This window comes from Brassica rapa, chromosome A06 (assembly GCF_000309985.2).
Source record: "Brassica rapa cultivar Chiifu-401-42 chromosome A06, CAAS_Brap_v3.01, whole genome shotgun sequence".
NCBI lineage: Eukaryota > Viridiplantae > Streptophyta > Magnoliopsida > Brassicales > Brassicaceae > Brassica > Brassica rapa.
In genome coordinates this window covers 4,168,807-4,186,838 of record NC_024800.2, presented here as the reverse complement: position 1 = coordinate 4,186,838, position 18,032 = coordinate 4,168,807, and the positions used below count along the sequence as shown (strand labels likewise).

At 34.1% G+C, this 18,032-nt stretch overlaps 1 protein-coding gene and 2 long non-coding RNA genes across 4 annotated transcripts; 1 reads left to right on the top strand and 2 right to left on the bottom strand.

Annotated features, from left to right (window-relative positions):
* The first annotated feature begins 10,123 nt into the window (after positions 1 to 10,123).
* Positions 10,124 to 12,542, top strand: LOC103871847 (probable BOI-related E3 ubiquitin-protein ligase 2). 2 transcript variants are annotated; one of them, XM_033273238.1, is made up of 5 exons: positions 10,124 to 10,230; positions 10,762 to 10,805; positions 11,201 to 11,363; positions 11,443 to 11,813; positions 11,894 to 12,542. In XM_033273238.1, exons 3-5 carry the CDS (start codon positions 11,255 to 11,257, stop codon positions 12,422 to 12,424), a joined length of 1,011 nt encoding a protein of 336 aa, XP_033129129.1. In that variant the 5' UTR covers positions 10,124 to 10,230; positions 10,762 to 10,805; positions 11,201 to 11,254; the 3' UTR covers positions 12,425 to 12,542. The 2 variants fall into 2 exon arrangements, with proteins under 2 accessions (XP_033129129.1, XP_033129130.1); XM_033273239.1 differs by lacking the exon at positions 10,124 to 10,230 and adding an exon at positions 10,293 to 10,607 and having other exon boundaries at positions 10,762 to 10,804; positions 11,199 to 11,363.
* LOC117126018 lies at positions 12,362 to 13,164 on the bottom strand. The gene is made up of 2 exons (XR_004448541.1): positions 12,892 to 13,164; positions 12,362 to 12,774 (listed from the first exon to the last, which is right to left on the bottom strand). It is a non-coding gene; the product is annotated as an uncharacterized LOC117126018 (long non-coding RNA).
* Positions 13,165 to 13,177: 13 nt separating this feature from the next.
* On the bottom strand, positions 13,178 to 16,292 carry LOC103872188. Its single transcript, XR_004448540.1, has 3 exons — positions 13,532 to 16,292; positions 13,391 to 13,443; positions 13,178 to 13,311 (listed from the first exon to the last, which is right to left on the bottom strand). It is a non-coding gene; the product is annotated as an uncharacterized LOC103872188 (long non-coding RNA).
* Positions 16,293 to 18,032: the final 1,740 nt, after the last annotated feature.

The following is an 18,032-nucleotide window of genomic DNA, read 5'->3' as shown; positions in this document are numbered from 1 at the left end:
TTCCGGTAATATCTCATGTTGGAGATTATTCAGGTTAAGTCAAGCCAGACTTAAGGAGCTTGAATCAAATCAAGTTCAACAGATTTCAGGCTCAAATCTTGAAGATAAGGTGGTCTTGTTTCAATACAGTCACAAAGGTAGTTTCTGATGGATGGTTAATCATTTTCTGCAAAGGATAAGGGGAACTGAAGCTTGCTGAATCACAAGTAATGTGTGTTATCTTTGCAAAGGATGATCAAGGCTCGGGTCTGGTGTCAGATTGTGTTTTGGTCAGCTCGTTTGTGGAAGAAATATGCAGTGTTGTTTCAGAAGATGGAAAGAATAGCAGTTGGTGGCACTTATGAATCTCAGGTCTGAGGGACGCCTTGGAAGTTGATGTTGGTATGTGTTTCAATGGCTATTTGGATATTGATTAAAGGTTCCAGGATCCAAGTGAAAGGAAGTTGCAGAGAAGCATGACAGTGAGGTTTAATCAGATATGAAACAAGACAGGTTCAGTAATTTAAGGCTTCAAGGTTGGTTCAGTTTTCAGAGATGTTACAAGCTCAGGTCTGCAGGTGATGTCTCAGGTTATGGTAGCTCACGTTTTTTAGAAACTAAAGTCCAAGACAGGTTAAAGTTTCAGAGACAAGAAGGTGGAGCACGTGAGACAAGAGCAGAGAGCATGGGTTCTGATTTTGATTAAAATTCAGAAAGGATGAAGATGCCAGCGTGTATGAGACTATTACAGGTCATAACATACAGAGGATGGTCGAAGCACTTTCAGTTTGGTGGTACATGAATTGCTTTGAAGAAGCAATGACTCCTGGTGGTTTCTCGGGTATAAGTGACTGAGATTAAATGGCTGAAAACAGAAGATATTTGTCATAAGTTCTGACATGTATGTTGAAACAAGAAGCCATGTATTCAGTCAAAGTACACAGAACAGTTTAATGGATCAAGAAAAAGGTGCAGGAAGGTTTAAGGATGGTTATAAGTCTGAGAAGTGAATTTGTGTGTGAAGAGAAATTCAGTAAGGTCTGAGGGGTTTCTGTTTCAGGTGGAGTCTTGCCTCTACAAGTGTTGTAGTGCACATCTTCAGATGTTTTTTGGCTTCAGGTGGAGCAGTGCTACTGGTTCAGACGAATTTCTCAAGTCTTCTCAGTGTATTGTTGGGTTAAAGTTCCTGCAAATAAGCTTGCAACAGCTTATGCAATTCATTCTGGTTTTGTGTGGTAGCAGGAAGGAAAAGAGAACCAAGTAGAGTGTGTACAAGAGAATGTGAAGTGTAGTGACATCAAGGCAGAATCAGAGAGAGAGAAACAGTTTCTGGGTGGAGCTATTTTCAGCAAAGAATCTTGTATCATCAGAGTTTTAAGCAGCAGTAAATAAATGTTTATGTTGGCTTTGGTGGAGAAGAAATCAAAGGTGTTTTGATCTCTGGTATAAGGTGAAGATTGATGAAGTATTAGTCTGAGTTTTTTTGCATAAATCAGAATGTGGGCAGGCTCTGAAGTTAAAAGAAGATAAGGTTGCTGAAATATAAGAAGTTGCAGGTTCTGTGAATGTCTTGAGATGAAGTAGACTGAAGTGATCATGGTTATTTTCTCGTATGAGGATTGAGAAACAAGTTCTTGCTGAAGTTTTCTCAAAGTGTATCACTTCAAGAAGGTATAATGAGGCGTGTGAAGGTAGCATAAAGAGAGACATTTCAAGAAGCTTGCAACTGATTTGAAGTCTTAGAGAAGGCTGAGGCAGAAACATGTTTTTCAAAACTGATTTCTGAGACAACAACTTGAGAAGTTATAAGTTGTCTGGTTGCATCAAAGAAAGTTGAAATCTTCTCAGTAAAGAACACTTATGAGATTGAACAAGTGTGGAGCCTAAGTGTGAAGAACACTAGAGGAAGAGTTAGTGAGCCAAGAAGAGTCTTTGGTTCAGCTGTGAGAAGATTTACGATGCAAGTACCAAAAGTTTTGGTGGAGTTTACATCATGAGCACGAAATTGATGTGAAAGAAGCTGTAAAAGAAAGTATCTCTTGAATATATCAGGATCTTATGATGAGAGATATGGTTAAAGGGTACAAGGAGTCTTTCTGAGCTGCTGGTAATGTCTTAATTACTCAAGGAATTGGAAAGGGAACTAGGGTTGAAAGTACTCACAGCAAGGTGGAGTTTTGAGGCGTGATCTGTTGGAGTTTCAACAGCGGTTCAAGTTCAGGTTTCAAGGTTGAGTTGGCTAGACAGAAGGCTGGTTGAATCAGGGTTGATTCAGGGAGGAAACAAGTATGTTTCTGGTTTCTGCAAGAGATTTTCAGTAGTATTTTTGATTCTGATCTCAGGTGCTTTTGATGTGAATCAAATGGGTCTACAGAGAAATCAAGTTGCAGGGTCACAACGATTTGTTTGGACAAAGATTGAGCAGAGATTCTTTACATCGAAAGTCTTCTTAACCGGGTTGTGTTGAGCGGCGTGTTCTGTTGGCGACAGCAGCGGTGCAGGGTGGTGTTCAAGTCAGTGTGTTCATCAAGTGGTTGTGAGGAAAATCTCAGGTTAAGCAGTTGGTGTCTACTGTTTGTTGAGATTGGTTTCAAAGGTTTTGAATCAAGGAGCTTCTGGTTTGAGGCAAGTGATTCATGTTCCGCAAGTGATTCAAGTTCTGAAATAGTTTCAAGCTAGCATCGGCATCAGATTTTGGCAGAAGGTTGATGACTTTAAATCACAGTAACAGGTAAAGCATCAAGTGAGCAGCTTATGGATTGTGTTCAGTTACTGATGGGTGGTCGTCTCAAGTTTCCGGTTTTATAGAAACTGCCAAAAGAGAATCAATGAAGAAGTTGAGCTTAACACAAAGCTGTGTTAAAGCGGTTTATCAACTTAAGAAGACAGTGCTCAGGAATGAAAAAGTGATTAACATCACAGCCATGGCTTGTGAGTTTCATGTCTGGTTCATTGATGGTGATTGATTGTATGAAGACAAGCTATTGAGGTGGAGCTTCGGTTAAGAGGTTGAAAGGAGCAATGGCAAAGAAGTCTTCAGGTTGTATCAAGATGGATACAGGTTGAGATGCTTGGAGGAAACTAATTTCAGGAAGTATTGAAGCTGAGAAGATGCAAGAATCTGTAGGGAGTTGCAGATGAGCAAGTTTGCTCAAGTACATGAGGAGAAAGCTCAAGGGAAGGTAGAGCCATGAAGAAGATCGATGACAAGGTGGAGATTGTAGAAATATGTCATCTTATCTTCTAAGTCTCTTAGCCAAGGAGAAGGTTTCAAGCTAATGTTGGTCTTATGAAAGGCACGTGAGTTGGGCATGCTTTGGCTAAGTTCAAGTGGGGTTAAGAGAGTCATTAACCACTTAAGCTGAAGATATTTTTTCTGAGCTGGATCAAGTCATCGTCATCTTCACGGGACGGAGAAGATACGGTTACGACGTCGAGGTTTGTAACAGAACGGTGAGCAGAGAAAGAGCTCGTGCTCGGGAGAGAGAGAGCTCGAGACAGAGAGAGAGAGATCGTGAGTGAGAGAGAGCTAGTGAGGGAAGGAGTTTCTCTGTGTATCTAGCTAAACTCATCTTCTTGTTTCTTCTTCCTACCTCATCTCTAGGTGATTGTAACAGAGATAGAGAGGAAGAAGGTCTCCTGTGATTGTACTCTTCTCAGTTCATCTATTGGAAAGGTTGAGAGACCTAATTCTCTCTCCGGTGAGTATAGCGGCTTCTCCACATCGGAGGAGTGCGGTGAACACCGGGTTACCAAAACTCTTGTGTCGTTTACTTTCTCGCTTGATTCGTTTCCACACTGCGATTGATTGTTTCCGCTAGATTTGCGATTTGAGATACATTGAAGCTTGCAGGAAACCGATAGAATCCTCAACACGGCTAAAAGCATGTTACAAAAGTGAATGGTCCCTTGTAAACGTTTGCCTTTTGAATTGTGTGGCCAACCAAATGCCACTTGAATCATGCATACACGACAAGTTTTGTGTATAGAGGCAACTTGAAAGTTAAACTATGAGGTTCTCTGCAAATTTAGAAGATAAGTGTAATTTGGTTCTTGTGACGTATGACTGATGAGTGCATGTATGTGAATTCAATGGGCCTTAAGTCTATACCTACCAAGTCTCAACTCTTGTGCAATGTCAGAAACTACTCTCTAATGTTCATGAATTTTGTGTGGCCAACTTAATGCCACTTGAGTTATGAATACACGACAAGTTTGGTGTATTGAGGCAACTAGAAAGTTGAACTATATGAGGCTCTCCTCAAATTCAGAAGATAAATGTTTGTGATGACTGATGTGGTTCTTTTTTTTTTTTTTTGGTACAAGATGTGGTTCTTGTCACTGAGGAGTGTGTGCGTATGAATTCAATGGGCCTTAAGTCTATCTACCAAGTCTCAACTCTTGTGCACTGGCAGGAACTGCTCTGTAGTGTTAAACATTACGATTCTTTAAGATCCTTCCAAAAACCAACATAATGTATTAATATATTTAGAGCTTTTTATTTTCATAAATCGCATTGAAATGTAAGTGTTAAAATATGAGCAGCAGCGATTCAAGCATTTCATAGGTAAAATAGACACTCCCATCACAAGCAAGATTAGGACTAAAATCTTGTATGTGAACAGTTGAACGCAGATCAAACATATGGAAAGATTCTCTTAGTATAGTTGTAAACTTGTAATAATATGAAGTTTCAAAAAAAACTAGAAATAATATGGGAGATGATATGTACACGAAACTCCATAACGATGGGGAGACTTATTTTTCTTACATCATGCAAGAATGATATAGCCGGCCCTGAGCTAGAAAGAAACATAATACTTTTAGAAAATCTTCCACCTATATTTGACTCAAATACGATGGATGCAAATTTTCATCTTAACTTTGATTCAAATTAGTTTCTGAAATTAACTGAAAAGCTCAAGGTTTCTTACATTCCTTTAATCTTGGTTGGCTCAGTTCAGTTTCTTTGTTACAAGAAAGTTCAAGAAATGTATTTAGAGCTGAATAGAGAATCTCTTTTAACAACTTGTAAGAAGACAAAAAAAGTTTATGCACTGGACATAGTCACATACTCAAAAGCTAAATCGTACAAGGCATAACAAATATTTTTTGTTTAAAAATAACAATTCTTCCAATCAAATATTAGTTGGATACCGTGTAAAACGTTACCAAAAAAATAGTACAAACAATAATTGATTGCGTTGGTGTGGTTGCAACCACTAGAAACCTTTAGCTTTTTCTTTTTCAAACACACATCTAAATGATATTCCCACTAAACGAAGGTTATTTGTACATAACCAAAAGTTAAACCACAAATACTACAAACACCCAAAATCTGAGTGGTTTTAAATCATACCAACCGAATTATAAACCAAATATTAATAAAGCTTTGTAATTTCAGTAACACATATTAAAATAAATTTAGGCTAGCAATACATTATTAGTGGATTTAAAATTTGAATTTATCAGCTAAAGTGATACTCTCGGTTCCTTGACGAACCAATGGAAACAAGCCTGTCCATTACACATTTTTCATAATGATTTTGTATTTTAAATTCCCACCGCTTACTTCCTTTTCCAAATATCCAGATTTTATATTCAAACATTACGATTACGATTGATTATTGCCATATATTTTATAATAACTAAGCTATGACAATTATTTTCGTGTTTAACAAAAAAAAAAAGCAATTATTTTTCCTCCGACAAACCTGGCGTGCGATGGGTTTGGTCCGGTCCAAGTTTCCAGAAAGTCATATGGTAACTACCAACTACTACTAAAGGCCCCGCCAAAAACTTACCCGCCATATTTGCCCAACGACCAGGCGAGTGGGTCCCACTCGTAATTAAACGGTTCCTTCTCCTCTTCAACACACCAAGACACGGTTCGCTCGTTTCGATCTCTTCTTCTTCCGCTACCGTCGCATCAATTTGGGGTTAAATTTGTATGAAAAGACGCAAATAACCCTACAGATTGGTTGACCATCTCTTCCGCTGCCATAATTTTTCCCTCTACTCTGGAATCCGTGTCCTGACTTTGAATTCGACGTGAAGTAATTTATTCATTATTTTATCTTTAATTTCATACCTCACTCTGCATATTCCCACTTACATTTCGCATTACTAAATACAAATATGGTTGCCGAGTAATAAAATTATAGTCAAATGTTGAAATAAAACGGAATTTTCCACATGTAAACATCGTCGTTAAAACATACTAAAATAAATAAATGATTCAATGGTTATATGTGTATTTGATACATTAAAAAAAAAACAACTTCTCTGACGTAGTAGTTGATATTTTTTTTTTTTTTTGCTAAAAACATTAATATCATTAAAATGAAAAAAGAATTTTACAAAATAGTTATTCTAGAGTCAATGTATCCAAGGCAAAAAAAAAAAAACAAAGATACATTATGGATCGCAAGTACAAGTTTAATCTTCCGATTAACAGAGCCAAAGAAGTAAGAGGTCTTTGAAAAGCCTCTTATTTCTTCTTCCGAGGATGATGAACCGTATATCACGATCAATTAATCTGAAGATTGAAGCTGCTGTTAAGAAGATGTTGTTGTGCAGGAGATTGTTACGTTGCTGCCAAATGTGGTATATGGTGACTTGGGCCACTGTTTTCCTTAGGATCGAAGGCGATGCAGTTGTTCCAGTTTTGATCCATGAAAGAAGTACATCCCAGCTGATGAAACAAGGCTGTGAGGGGCATAGTCTAGTCAGTACATTGCTCCAAATCTCTGCGCTAAATCCACAGGACAACAACATATGGTCTCTAGTCTCAATTCCAAACAAGCAAGTGGTGCAAGAGGTATCAGTGGTCAGTCCCCAAGAAGCAATCTTAGTTCTAGTCGGGAGTCTATCAAGGTGCGCAATCCACATGTTGAAAGCAAAATTAGGGACATTTCCTTTGAACCAGATCAGGTTGTGCCAAGAAGTTGTAGTAGCACGAGGTCTCAGGACATCCCATGTTTTCGCAGAAGAAAAGTGATCACTGGAGACGTTGTTAACTACCCAAAAGTTTCTATCTTCAAACTGGCTAAGGGAAGGGAGAGGTAATAGTATGAGGTGAGTGTGCAGATCTACTTCAATGTCCGAGCGAGGAGCAGGCAGGGACCATCCCACCTCAGTGCAAGCATCAGCAACAGAAGCATTGGCATTGATTCGCAGCCTACGACAGCCGTCATTGCCAAGGGCATTTATCAAAGGGCCAAGTGGAGTCCATGTATCATACCAAAAACTTGTATTCCTTCCATTAGCTACCTGAGTGATTATAAAATTACGCGCTAGAGGCCTGATCTTCAGCAGTGATTTCCAGACCCAAGAATCAGATTGAGAGGGTTCAATGGCCCAGAAACTCAGATCTCTCAGATGATGGTGAAGATGCCATTTAGCCCATAGTGAAGCGCTATCAGAGAAAAGGTTCCAGATGTATCGGAGACAGAGTGTTTTGTTCCAAATCAGTGTTCTCCTCAAACCCAGACCTCCTTCAGACTTGGGAAGACAAACAGAGGACCAAGCAACCTTCGTATAGGACCTCTGTGTGATGTTTCCAGACCACAAGAATCTAGAACAAAGAGATTCAATCTGTCTTATACAGCCCTTAGGCAGTAAAAAAGTAGAGGTCCAGAAATTTATTTTTCCAACAATGACCGAAGCCAGCATTTGAGCCCTGCCTGCGAAAGTAAGTTTCCTAGTACCCCATAAAGTGAAACGCTGCTTGAGGCTGGCCAGAAGGGGTTCATATTCAGAGATTTTCAATTTCCTAGACATGAGTGGTAGTCCAAGGTAGCGAATGGGCAGTGTACCCATCGTGAAGCCATAGTTGGTCATAGCATTAGATTCCGTTTGGTTCACTCCTGCAGTAAACAGCTGCGTTTTGCTTGTGTTCATCCTAAGGCCGGACCATGAAGCAAAGTCATCTAAAGCTTCACTTACTCCGTGCAAAGAAGAACTACCCCCATCAAAAAAGATCATGACGTCGTCGGCGAACATTAGATGAGACACTTTCAGCTCTGCAGTTTTAGGATGATAATGGATATACCCAGCGTCAAATCTTGATTGTAGAAGGTTGGAGAAGACCTCCATGCAGAGTACAAAGAGATAAGGAGATAGGGGATCCCCTTGTCTCAAACCTCTACTGCTAGTAAATGGATCAGACAACTCCTCGTTGACAGATATTGAGAAAGTAGGAGTTGTGATGCATGCTTTAATTCATTCCACAAAAATAGGAGGCAAGTCCATGGCGGTTAGTGCAGCTATAACAAAGTCCCATCTCACAGAATCAAACGCTTTCCGAAGATCTACTTTTAGCATTGCCCGTGGGTCAATATTTCTTTTGTTATACAAGTTTTAGTTGATATTCATATGGTCTAACTACTAGATACATGAGAAATCATGAAACGACGAGGTTTCTAATACAAGTTTTATTGCCAGATTGCGCTTATATTAATCATGCGGTTTCCACAAGTTATTGCTCTCATACGCGATCACACAGCTGTGTTTAGATCTGACTTAGCTTGATGACACTAATCATGTTCCATGTTTTTTTCACCAACAAAATTGAAATATAATCTATATTGTATCTATATTATTAAAGTTGAAGTACACATTGAGATTGTTTGGCAATATGAATAGTAGTTAAAAATAGTACTGTTTGGAAACATGAATAGTAGTAAGTTAGAAAAAAAAAATGGGCTTATGTTACTAAAAATTTGGAAGTCCATTACATTATATTAAAAAGTAATGGGTTTATATTACTTGATAATATATATATTAAAATCAAAATAATAATTTAAAATTGATTTATATCAAAAATTCATTCAAAAATAAACATATATTCAAAACTTGATTTTTACTAACATATTTTTCAATAACTATTATAAATATATTTTCAATATATATAAGAAAAATATAATACAAAGCCCAATTTCAAACACCAACTTAAATTATGGTTTTATATTTCACATTAAATTTAATAATATAATTTATGTGATTATTTATATGATTGTACGTATAAAATATTATTAATTATAAGAAAACTGATTTGATGGTACGTATAAAATATGATTAATTATATGATACACATATTTTGTAACCTATGATGACACATATAGGATATATATATATATATATATATATATATATATATATATATATATATAATAGTGATTAGGGGTGAGCGTTCGGGTTCGTTTTCGGGTCTTTTTGGGATTTCGTGTTCATTTCAGATCTTTGAGGATTTGGTTCGGATTTGGTTCGGATTTGGATAATCAATTTAAATAGGTTTGGTTTAAATATTTGGTAGAGAATTAATAATTATTTAAGTATTTTTGGAGTTTTGAGTATATTTTAACTATTTAAGATATTTACGTTTGATTATTTGTATATATTTTCAAGCATTTAAGCAAACTTAAAAGTATCATATATATTTTGGATGTTTTTATATATATAAAATCTAAAAATAATTAATATATATATATGTATATAAATATATTTTGGATATCCAAAATACTTCAGTTCGGATCGGATTAGATTTCAGTTCTTCAAATACCAAAATTTTGAATAATTTGGATATTTAATCAATTTCGGTTTGGATTTAGTACTACTTATTCGGATTGAAATCGGTTCAATTTTTCGAATTCGAGTTTTTTGTCAAATCCTAAATAGTGACATAAAAATCAAATAGCATCATATTTTCTTTAAAAAAATACACCCGCACGGGCGTGCGGGTCAAAACCTAGTTTACTTTTAAATATATTGTTATTTGTACGTATTTAGATATTTGAAACGCCTTACTTTTCTAGTCAATAAGAAAAGCAACAAGGTAAAGTAAAACAACTCAAATTAAGCTGATCTCATTATGTCATATACTTAATCATAACAAAGTGGTTATGAATACTTATCAACTATGCTGATATTTTGAAAACGTTTTCAAACATAAAAACATTAATCATAATTTTACGTTTATAAAAGATGACACGTCAAATAACAAAATTAAAGAAAATAAGAAATCAATAATCTAATTTAATAACCATTTGTTTTCTTATGGTTATTGGGAGAAACGTATTAAACAAAAAAAGCTGATGGTAATGAATAGGTTTTGTTAAAAATGAGTCAAACCTACCATCTTTAACCAAAAAGAATGGAAAACTGAAACGCTAGCTTAACGAGGGAGAGATGAGATAGACAACACAACTCACGAGAGACGAAAAAGTAGCAGCACCGGTTCTTGTTTCTTTGGTGATTTACATTTACTTCTATCATCATCATCAACCATTTTTTTTGTTTTTTTTTTGTTTTCTTTCCTATTCAAATTTAAAATAAGAAAAAAAGAGTTACTGTACTTTTGTCATATAAGTAAAATATTGAAACCAAACTTCCACCACTTTCTTCATCACTCTGGCCTGCTCCATCGCACCCGCTCAATTACTCATAATCCCATCATCATTCATTTTTCTTTTGTATTCTTCTCTTCACTTTTCTTATTCAAAAATACGTTTTTTCTTTATTATCTTGTGGCTTTAATTTAGTTGGATCTTGTTCTTCTTCCTTCTTCTATAGCCGTTTCATTTCAACAAAGGCATCTTCTTTTCTAAATCAAGATCCCTCATTCATCGGTTTGTCTCTCTCTTGATTTCTTAAACTGTCTTTGATCAGTTTAAAATTTATTGTTCTGGGCTTTTTGTTTTAAAAACAAAAACAAAAATTCAACAAGGATCAACTTCTTTTGTTAAATAAATCATGATGGTGATTTTGTTTCTTCTTCTGCAGGATCTGTAAGGAAACTAAAGATTAACTAAATCAATCTGAAAAAGGTAATTATTTTTTCTTTTTCTTTTTTGGAAAATTACAATTTCTATAGGGCCTTTGTTTCTGGATTACAGATTTTTCTTTGAATTTTTTGTAACCTTTCCATGTTCCCTTAGATTTTCACCTTAAATCAAATAAGTTAATAAATATGCAACTTTGACTATTGACCATTGAACCAACCAATCAATCAATTCTCTCTTCCTTACCTTAGTTCATCAGGCAAAATCTTTAAGGTTATATATAATTGTTCTCTTTGGTCTTGTTTGATTATAGATTCAAAATATCAAACCCTGTTGTATGATCCATCATTGACTCCCTTTACATTTCTCTGCTCTATAAATCTAGTTGTTATGGTTTATGTTTTGTCTTGCCTAACAGCTTCCTTCTTGATTTATTGCAGGCTTCACACTTTTGCCTTCTGTATACTTTACATAAACGTTCATTGAAGAAGAAGATGCTAAGTGGAAACAATGGAAACACCGCACCACAGGTTTTCATGAACGAGAACCAGTTGCAATACCATACAAACACACAATCTAATCAGCTTCACCTGCTCGGAACCAGTATGTTTCTTCTGTTTTGTCTGATCTCAAACATAATTAAACTCGAGAAACTGAGAATCATGTCTTTTGTTTTATGCAGTGGGAGGAGGCGGATGCACTACTGTTAATCCTGTAAACTATTTTGCTAATGATAATCTTGTTCCCATGGTTCGTCCTAATAAAAGAGGGAGGGAAGCTGAAAGCATTAGTAATAACAACAGCATCCAAAGGCAACATCAGCTTCAGATGTCTCTAAACTATAATCATAGTGTTCAAGAAGAAGCCCTCAAGGAGAATCTAGTCTCCACTGGTCTTAGACTCTCTTATGACGACGAGGAACGCAACTCTTCTGTGACTTCTGCTAGTGGCAGCATTGTAGCTGCTTCCCCATTCTCTCAGTCACTGGATGATAGTCTTCGGATCCACCTCCATAGACAAAAAAATGAGCTTGACCAGTTTTTAAAAATCCAGGTACTGATCAGTTCTGTTTATGTTCTGTCTTTTGCTCTTAAGGTTCTTTGTTTTGTAATGTGTCTGTTTTGGTTTTTCAGGCAGCTCAAATGGCGAAAGGAGTGAGAGATATTAAACAGAGACAGATCACCTCTCTTCTCAACACAATAGAGCAAGGAGTGAGCAGGAAGCTTCAAGAGAAAGATCAGGAGATTGAGATCATGAACAGGAAGAACAAGGAGCTCGTGGAGAGGATAAAGCAAGTGACTACGGAAGCTCAGAACTGGCACCACAGAGCAAAGTACAATGAGTCTGTGGTTATTGCCTTAAAGAATAATCTGCAACAAGCAATGTCACACAACAACAACAACAAGAAAGTGACTGCAGATCAAGGTAAAGAAGGGTTTGGAGACAGCGAGATAGATGATGCAGCTTCTTCATACATTGACCCAAACAACAAGAAGATGGGGAACCAGAGGATGAGATGCAGAATGTGCAATGCCAGGGAAGTGTCGGTGTTGCTTGTGCCGTGTAGGCACTTGAGTTTGTGTAAAGAATGTGATGTGTTCACTGGTGTTTGTCCTGTTTGCAAGTCTTTGAAAACTTCTAGCGTTCAGGTCTTCTTTTCTTGAATTTTGTGACCATAAAAATGGAACAGAAGGAAACAAAAAGTTCATTATATAAGAACTTTCAACTTTTGATATTGTTATATATGAAAAAAATAATTTGTATATGAGATTATTCTTCATATGTTTTTGATTACTTTTAATCATAATGGTATTATTACTTTTAAAAACACTAAAGAAATATGAGGAATAAATCTATCCGAATGCATTGTAAGGGTTAAATCAACTAATCATCTAGTCCTCAAACAGTGTCACAAACTCTTACTAGCAGTCTTTGTTCGTTTCTGTCTCATCCAGTTGATGATGCATTCCTCTGCTTTGGGATACGTTAGCTTCCATGTCAAAAATTTCTTTTGCTGCAAAACATAGAAGCAAGATGGGGGATTAGTGGAATAACACTGCATAATCGCCAATAATTTTTTTTTTCTTTTTTAACTTTCTTCTTGTATGGTTTCTGTGAAATGAGGACTTACCCAGTCACGGATAATGGGTCATCTGTCTTGTATGGCGACAACCTGTCCTCCTTTTTCAACTTCTTCTATGATTTCAATTTTATCTCCCTTCAACAGAGGCTTTTCATTCAAAACCTGTGATGTTAAGCAAGAAACACAATAATCTTGTGTAATCACATTCTCACAATTATCCATCTTCAGTGCTACCACTTATTAAATATGCTTTACCCATTCACGAACGTTGTCCTGAATTGTTAGATAAATAGTTTTAGCAGGCAACGGAGTGGTGACTCTTCCAGACTTGAGGTCAATGCCTGCCTGCCATTGCATCATTCCTCGTAAAAACTACTAGTTTGAACACAAAAGGAGACACTAAGATGCAGAAACTAACCTCTTCCTGTAAAATCTTCTACTAAGCCAGTGTGGATGTTGTAGAATAAGCTGTCAAATTAATACACAATAAGCGTAAAGTCATACGCAGATTCATTAGGTTATACAGACAAAGATTGAGAGTACGTACCTATTAATAGTTAAGTCTCTCCTAAAAGCATCCTCTTCTGGTGTTCCAAATTCCTAGAAAAAAAACAAACAAAAAGAAACTTAAAGACAGGTTGTGTTTAATTATGCATTGGAGAATCAAAGAAGAAGCAAGGAGCAGTACCACTTTTTTAGGAATACGACTATTCTCGTCAGGTTCTTCCTTTCTCAACTGTGCAAAATCTATCCACTGGTTATACAGACGCATCTTCCGGGTCTCCAAATGTTTGCAGTTATCAGGGTTACTGCAAAACATGCCCTGATGACATGTTGAGAAATCTTGTCCGAGAATCAGATTACAGCAAGGAACTTCACGTATACTACCTTTTAATAATATGGATGTTCAATTTTTTTTCTACTTTAGAAAAATAGTTTTTGAACTTTACAAGAAATTCACTTCCTGTCATGTTGTCAATGGCAATGTCAATATCTTCAGAGTCTTTCCCTAGAAGCTGCAAAGGGAAGTCAAAGAGTGCTCGTAGATGGCATCATCGTACCCATAAGGCATTGAGGAAACGTTAGGGAAGTGAATGAGGGTAAGAGTACCTTATCGCGTACCCAACCACCTGCGAGGCGAAGTCGTGTGTCGCAGTTATTTTCGCGGAGGGCATCGAGGAGCAGGTTGAATATTCGCTGTTCCTTCTCAGTGAGATCGATTCGTTCTTTCAGCTCAACCCTCGTCATGGCGTAGCTTCGTCGGACAAATCAGTGAGATTTAAAACCCTATTTATAGGGTTTGGTACGTTAATGGGCCGAGTATTTCCTTCTCCTCTTTTACTAAACGAGCCATATGTTATGGGCTTCTTTTTCACTCTATGTCTATGGTGGGCTTTTCCTACTCTTTAAGCTATATATGGGTCTGCTGTAACAAAATTGTATTCACCCTTGGTGATGGTGATCTACATGCACCTGCCCCCCACATTAACTGAGTGTAACACAATTCGGATTATGTGAATTTAGCATGTTTGATTAAATAAGGTTAGTGTTTTTTTTTAATTAACCAAGGGTGTATGACAGGAGAAGACCCAACCGACTAATCCCCTGGAGGCCTATCCACCAATGATTGGGCAAAATTGATTGCTCTACATACAAGTCAGAGACACACACCACCTAACCACACGAAGAATTAGCAATTTCGCACTAAAAAATAATCAATTTCTGACCTAGATCAATACGGCGATTCTTCATCCATTGCAAACTAGTAGACCATCACAATATGATTTAAATAAAGTTAATATTGGCCCACACTTTCGCATTTAACTATTTTTTTTCATTTGTTTTTTACTTTTGTCCAATCCCTATGATTTTTTTTTTTATTTTTCCTTTTTATTAACGTGTCAAAATTACTTTTTGTTCTCTCTTTTTCTTTTGTCATTTCAAGTTTCCTTGAATTTTATTAAATTTTTTATATTTTTCCAATTTGTTCAGTTTTGTAGTGTAAATTTCAATTTGGAGTTTAGTACAAATGCTTCTTCTAAGTATATATATTATAATATTATAATAAATACAGTAAACTATTTTAAATAAATTGTATAGAAAATATATTGTGCCTCATATATAGGAACGAACGGCTGGGGTAAACGGTTAGTCTGGGCGGGAAATAATACTCCTCGAGAATCATTGGCTGCTTCTATGGTTCAACAAAAAAATATACATGTGATATAATAACTGACATTTGTATTTAATCTGAATATACCGTATAATATCAAAATATATGGGTCTACAATTGAATGTCAAACGATGATTGGACAGTGTAATGAGAACAAAATGTGTTGGAGAAGAGGATGGGAAAAGAGAGAAAATTTGTCTCTATGAATTTATGAAGCAACATAACAGTAAATACCCATGATCTCTCTTCTATTTCATATATATAGAATATGAAACTAAATAATTTACAGTTTGGAAGTATAACATTATAAATACCAAAATGTTAGTTATAATTGTTTTTTTATGTTGTCTGGCTTAGGAAATTAGTACAACAAAACGAAAATAGTATTAGGATTTAGCCATTTAGGAGACCTTGAAAATATATAAAAATGCAAAACAAATTATAAAATAGACAATGGAAGGGAAGGACATTAAAGTAATTTGCGTTGACGTTGCATGGAGTTCACGGGGTTGCCAATAGACACAACGAGGGATAAAGGTTCACGAGCAGCTCTGCGGTTGAAGACGGCATAGAGAAGTATAGAACCTTATAAATTTCGTAAAGCCAAGAGATAAAACAAAAATTAATTAATCCAAAATCAAAGAAACGATAGCCACATGAAGGAAATAGCGTGTTACAATATATATACTTACGGTTACGAATATATTAAAGTTTTTCCTTTTAAAAATGACTCCGAAGGACGGAAGGAGATATATATATATATATGAGTTAATCATATCAAGTCGTGGATTAACACAAATGGTGATTAAGAATCTAGGATCTGTGTGTGTTTGTTGTTTATATGTTTACTAGGTAATTTTCCTGTGCATGTATAAATGTTTTTGAAGTAAATATACTATAATAATTGATTGCTATTTACTTTTAATTTTAAATTAATTTATAATTTATATGCATCATTTATATTTATAATATTATATTATTTTAATAATACATATGATTTTATATATGTTATATTTAATCGATTTTGTTGTTTTTACAATCAATTTAGTTATCATTTGCGTAATTTGGATTGCATCTCTGAATTCAACTATAATATTTTTTTATTCTAAATATATTAAAATTTTGATTAATTTCTTATTTGCATTTAGGTGGTTGTTGTCTTAAATATGTAAATATATTTTATGAAGATTATGTATAATTTCAGATATATTGTGCTTAGATAAAAAATAATAAAATAAACTAAAGTGTCTGATTACAAATTACATAAATTAATATAACGATAATATTTTCAAGCCGCATGCATATATATATAAATTTTAGAAAAGAACTAAATTGTAACAGTTGTTTAATATTTTATTTTCATTTTAATATGTTTTGAATTGTTCTATGATTTATATTTATAAAATAAATTACTATTCTTATAAAACTATATATTCTTATTGTAGTTAAATCTATGATTTTAGATATAAGTTAGATTAGTCGAATCACTCATGTTGTGAGTATATTGAGTTACTCTTATTCTTTCAAATTCAAATGAAATATAATTACTTTTTATTATAACCAAGTCAAATCAAATCAATTTTTTTATCGTTTAAACGTGCATGTATTTTGATAATATTTATCAAATTATATATTGATGTTTTTTAAAATATATTATAAAATAAAATGATGCTCAATAGGAAGTTACATACATAAGTAGGTGATACATTTTTGGAAGCTCATGAACACATATTAATATTTACAATAAGTAAAATATTTTATAAATTCTAAATAACTTTATGCCTTTGATTTATTGAATGAAAACTAAAATTTATTTTAAATAATATTAAAAATGAGAATTCAGATTTGGTTTGGTATTTTGATTATGGTTATATTAAGTTCCACAAACATAAAATTTAAAAGAAAATTTAATATTAAGAAAAAAAATAACTTTAATAATGACAAAATACTATTTTGCAACTATTTGATCAAACGATTTCTTTTAATATCTCTTAAAAATAAGTAGTAAACAAAATTGTGATTTTATTTGAAAATAATATTATATAAGTAAAATATAATTTATCGATATTTTTTTTGATGTAATTGGAAGATATTATAGTCAATAAAATATATGAAAAATAAATAAAACACTTCAATAATACTAATTATAAACTATTTTTAGTCAATTAAACATATATCAGTTTATGTTTCTCAATTATTTTATGTAATCTTGTAAGAAAATAGATAGATATATAAAAATATTTCTATTAGTTTGAATTTGTTTTTTGTATTGTTTAAAATTATGTTTTAAAGGAAATGTTATTTATTTTTCTAATATCAAGATTATGTGTGTAAATTTTTCTTAATGAAATCACATCATATACAAATTTATGTTTTTCATCTAAGAAAATATAGATATAAATAAAGTATTTTATTACTTCAAAAGTACATTATATGTTATTTAAAAAAAAATTAATGTAATATTACTATTTTGTGAACTTTCCTTTTTTTCTGAAATCATATTATATATACATATATTTTTGTTTTCAATTTGTTTTTTTTTACTTTATAAAAATTTTCCTTTTTTATTATAGGTTTATGTTTTTGGAATTTTTTTTAAAAGGAAACTAAATAAAAAAATAAATAATAGTATTTAATATTTTTAATTTATTAAGGATATCACTGTAATCAACCATCGTGAGAGTTAATATGAGAGCGGTACATAGGAAACTGACTTCAAATATATTATAGAGATATCTGATATTGTGTAAATAGATATTGTACTATTTCTGATTTAATTAGTATCGTTTTAATCATATCAAGATGTTTTCGTTTATTTATCCGATTCTTCAAGTATATAATCTACAATATATTCCCCTTAGTGACTACGAGTAAGTATTACAATGATTATATTTATACATAAATGTGCCTGATTATTCCTTTTTCAAATGCGTGAATTGAGTTTAAGAAACGTAGAAGACAGGTAACTTATATAAAATATATATGGCGTATTAGAGATATCGTATACGGTCCACAA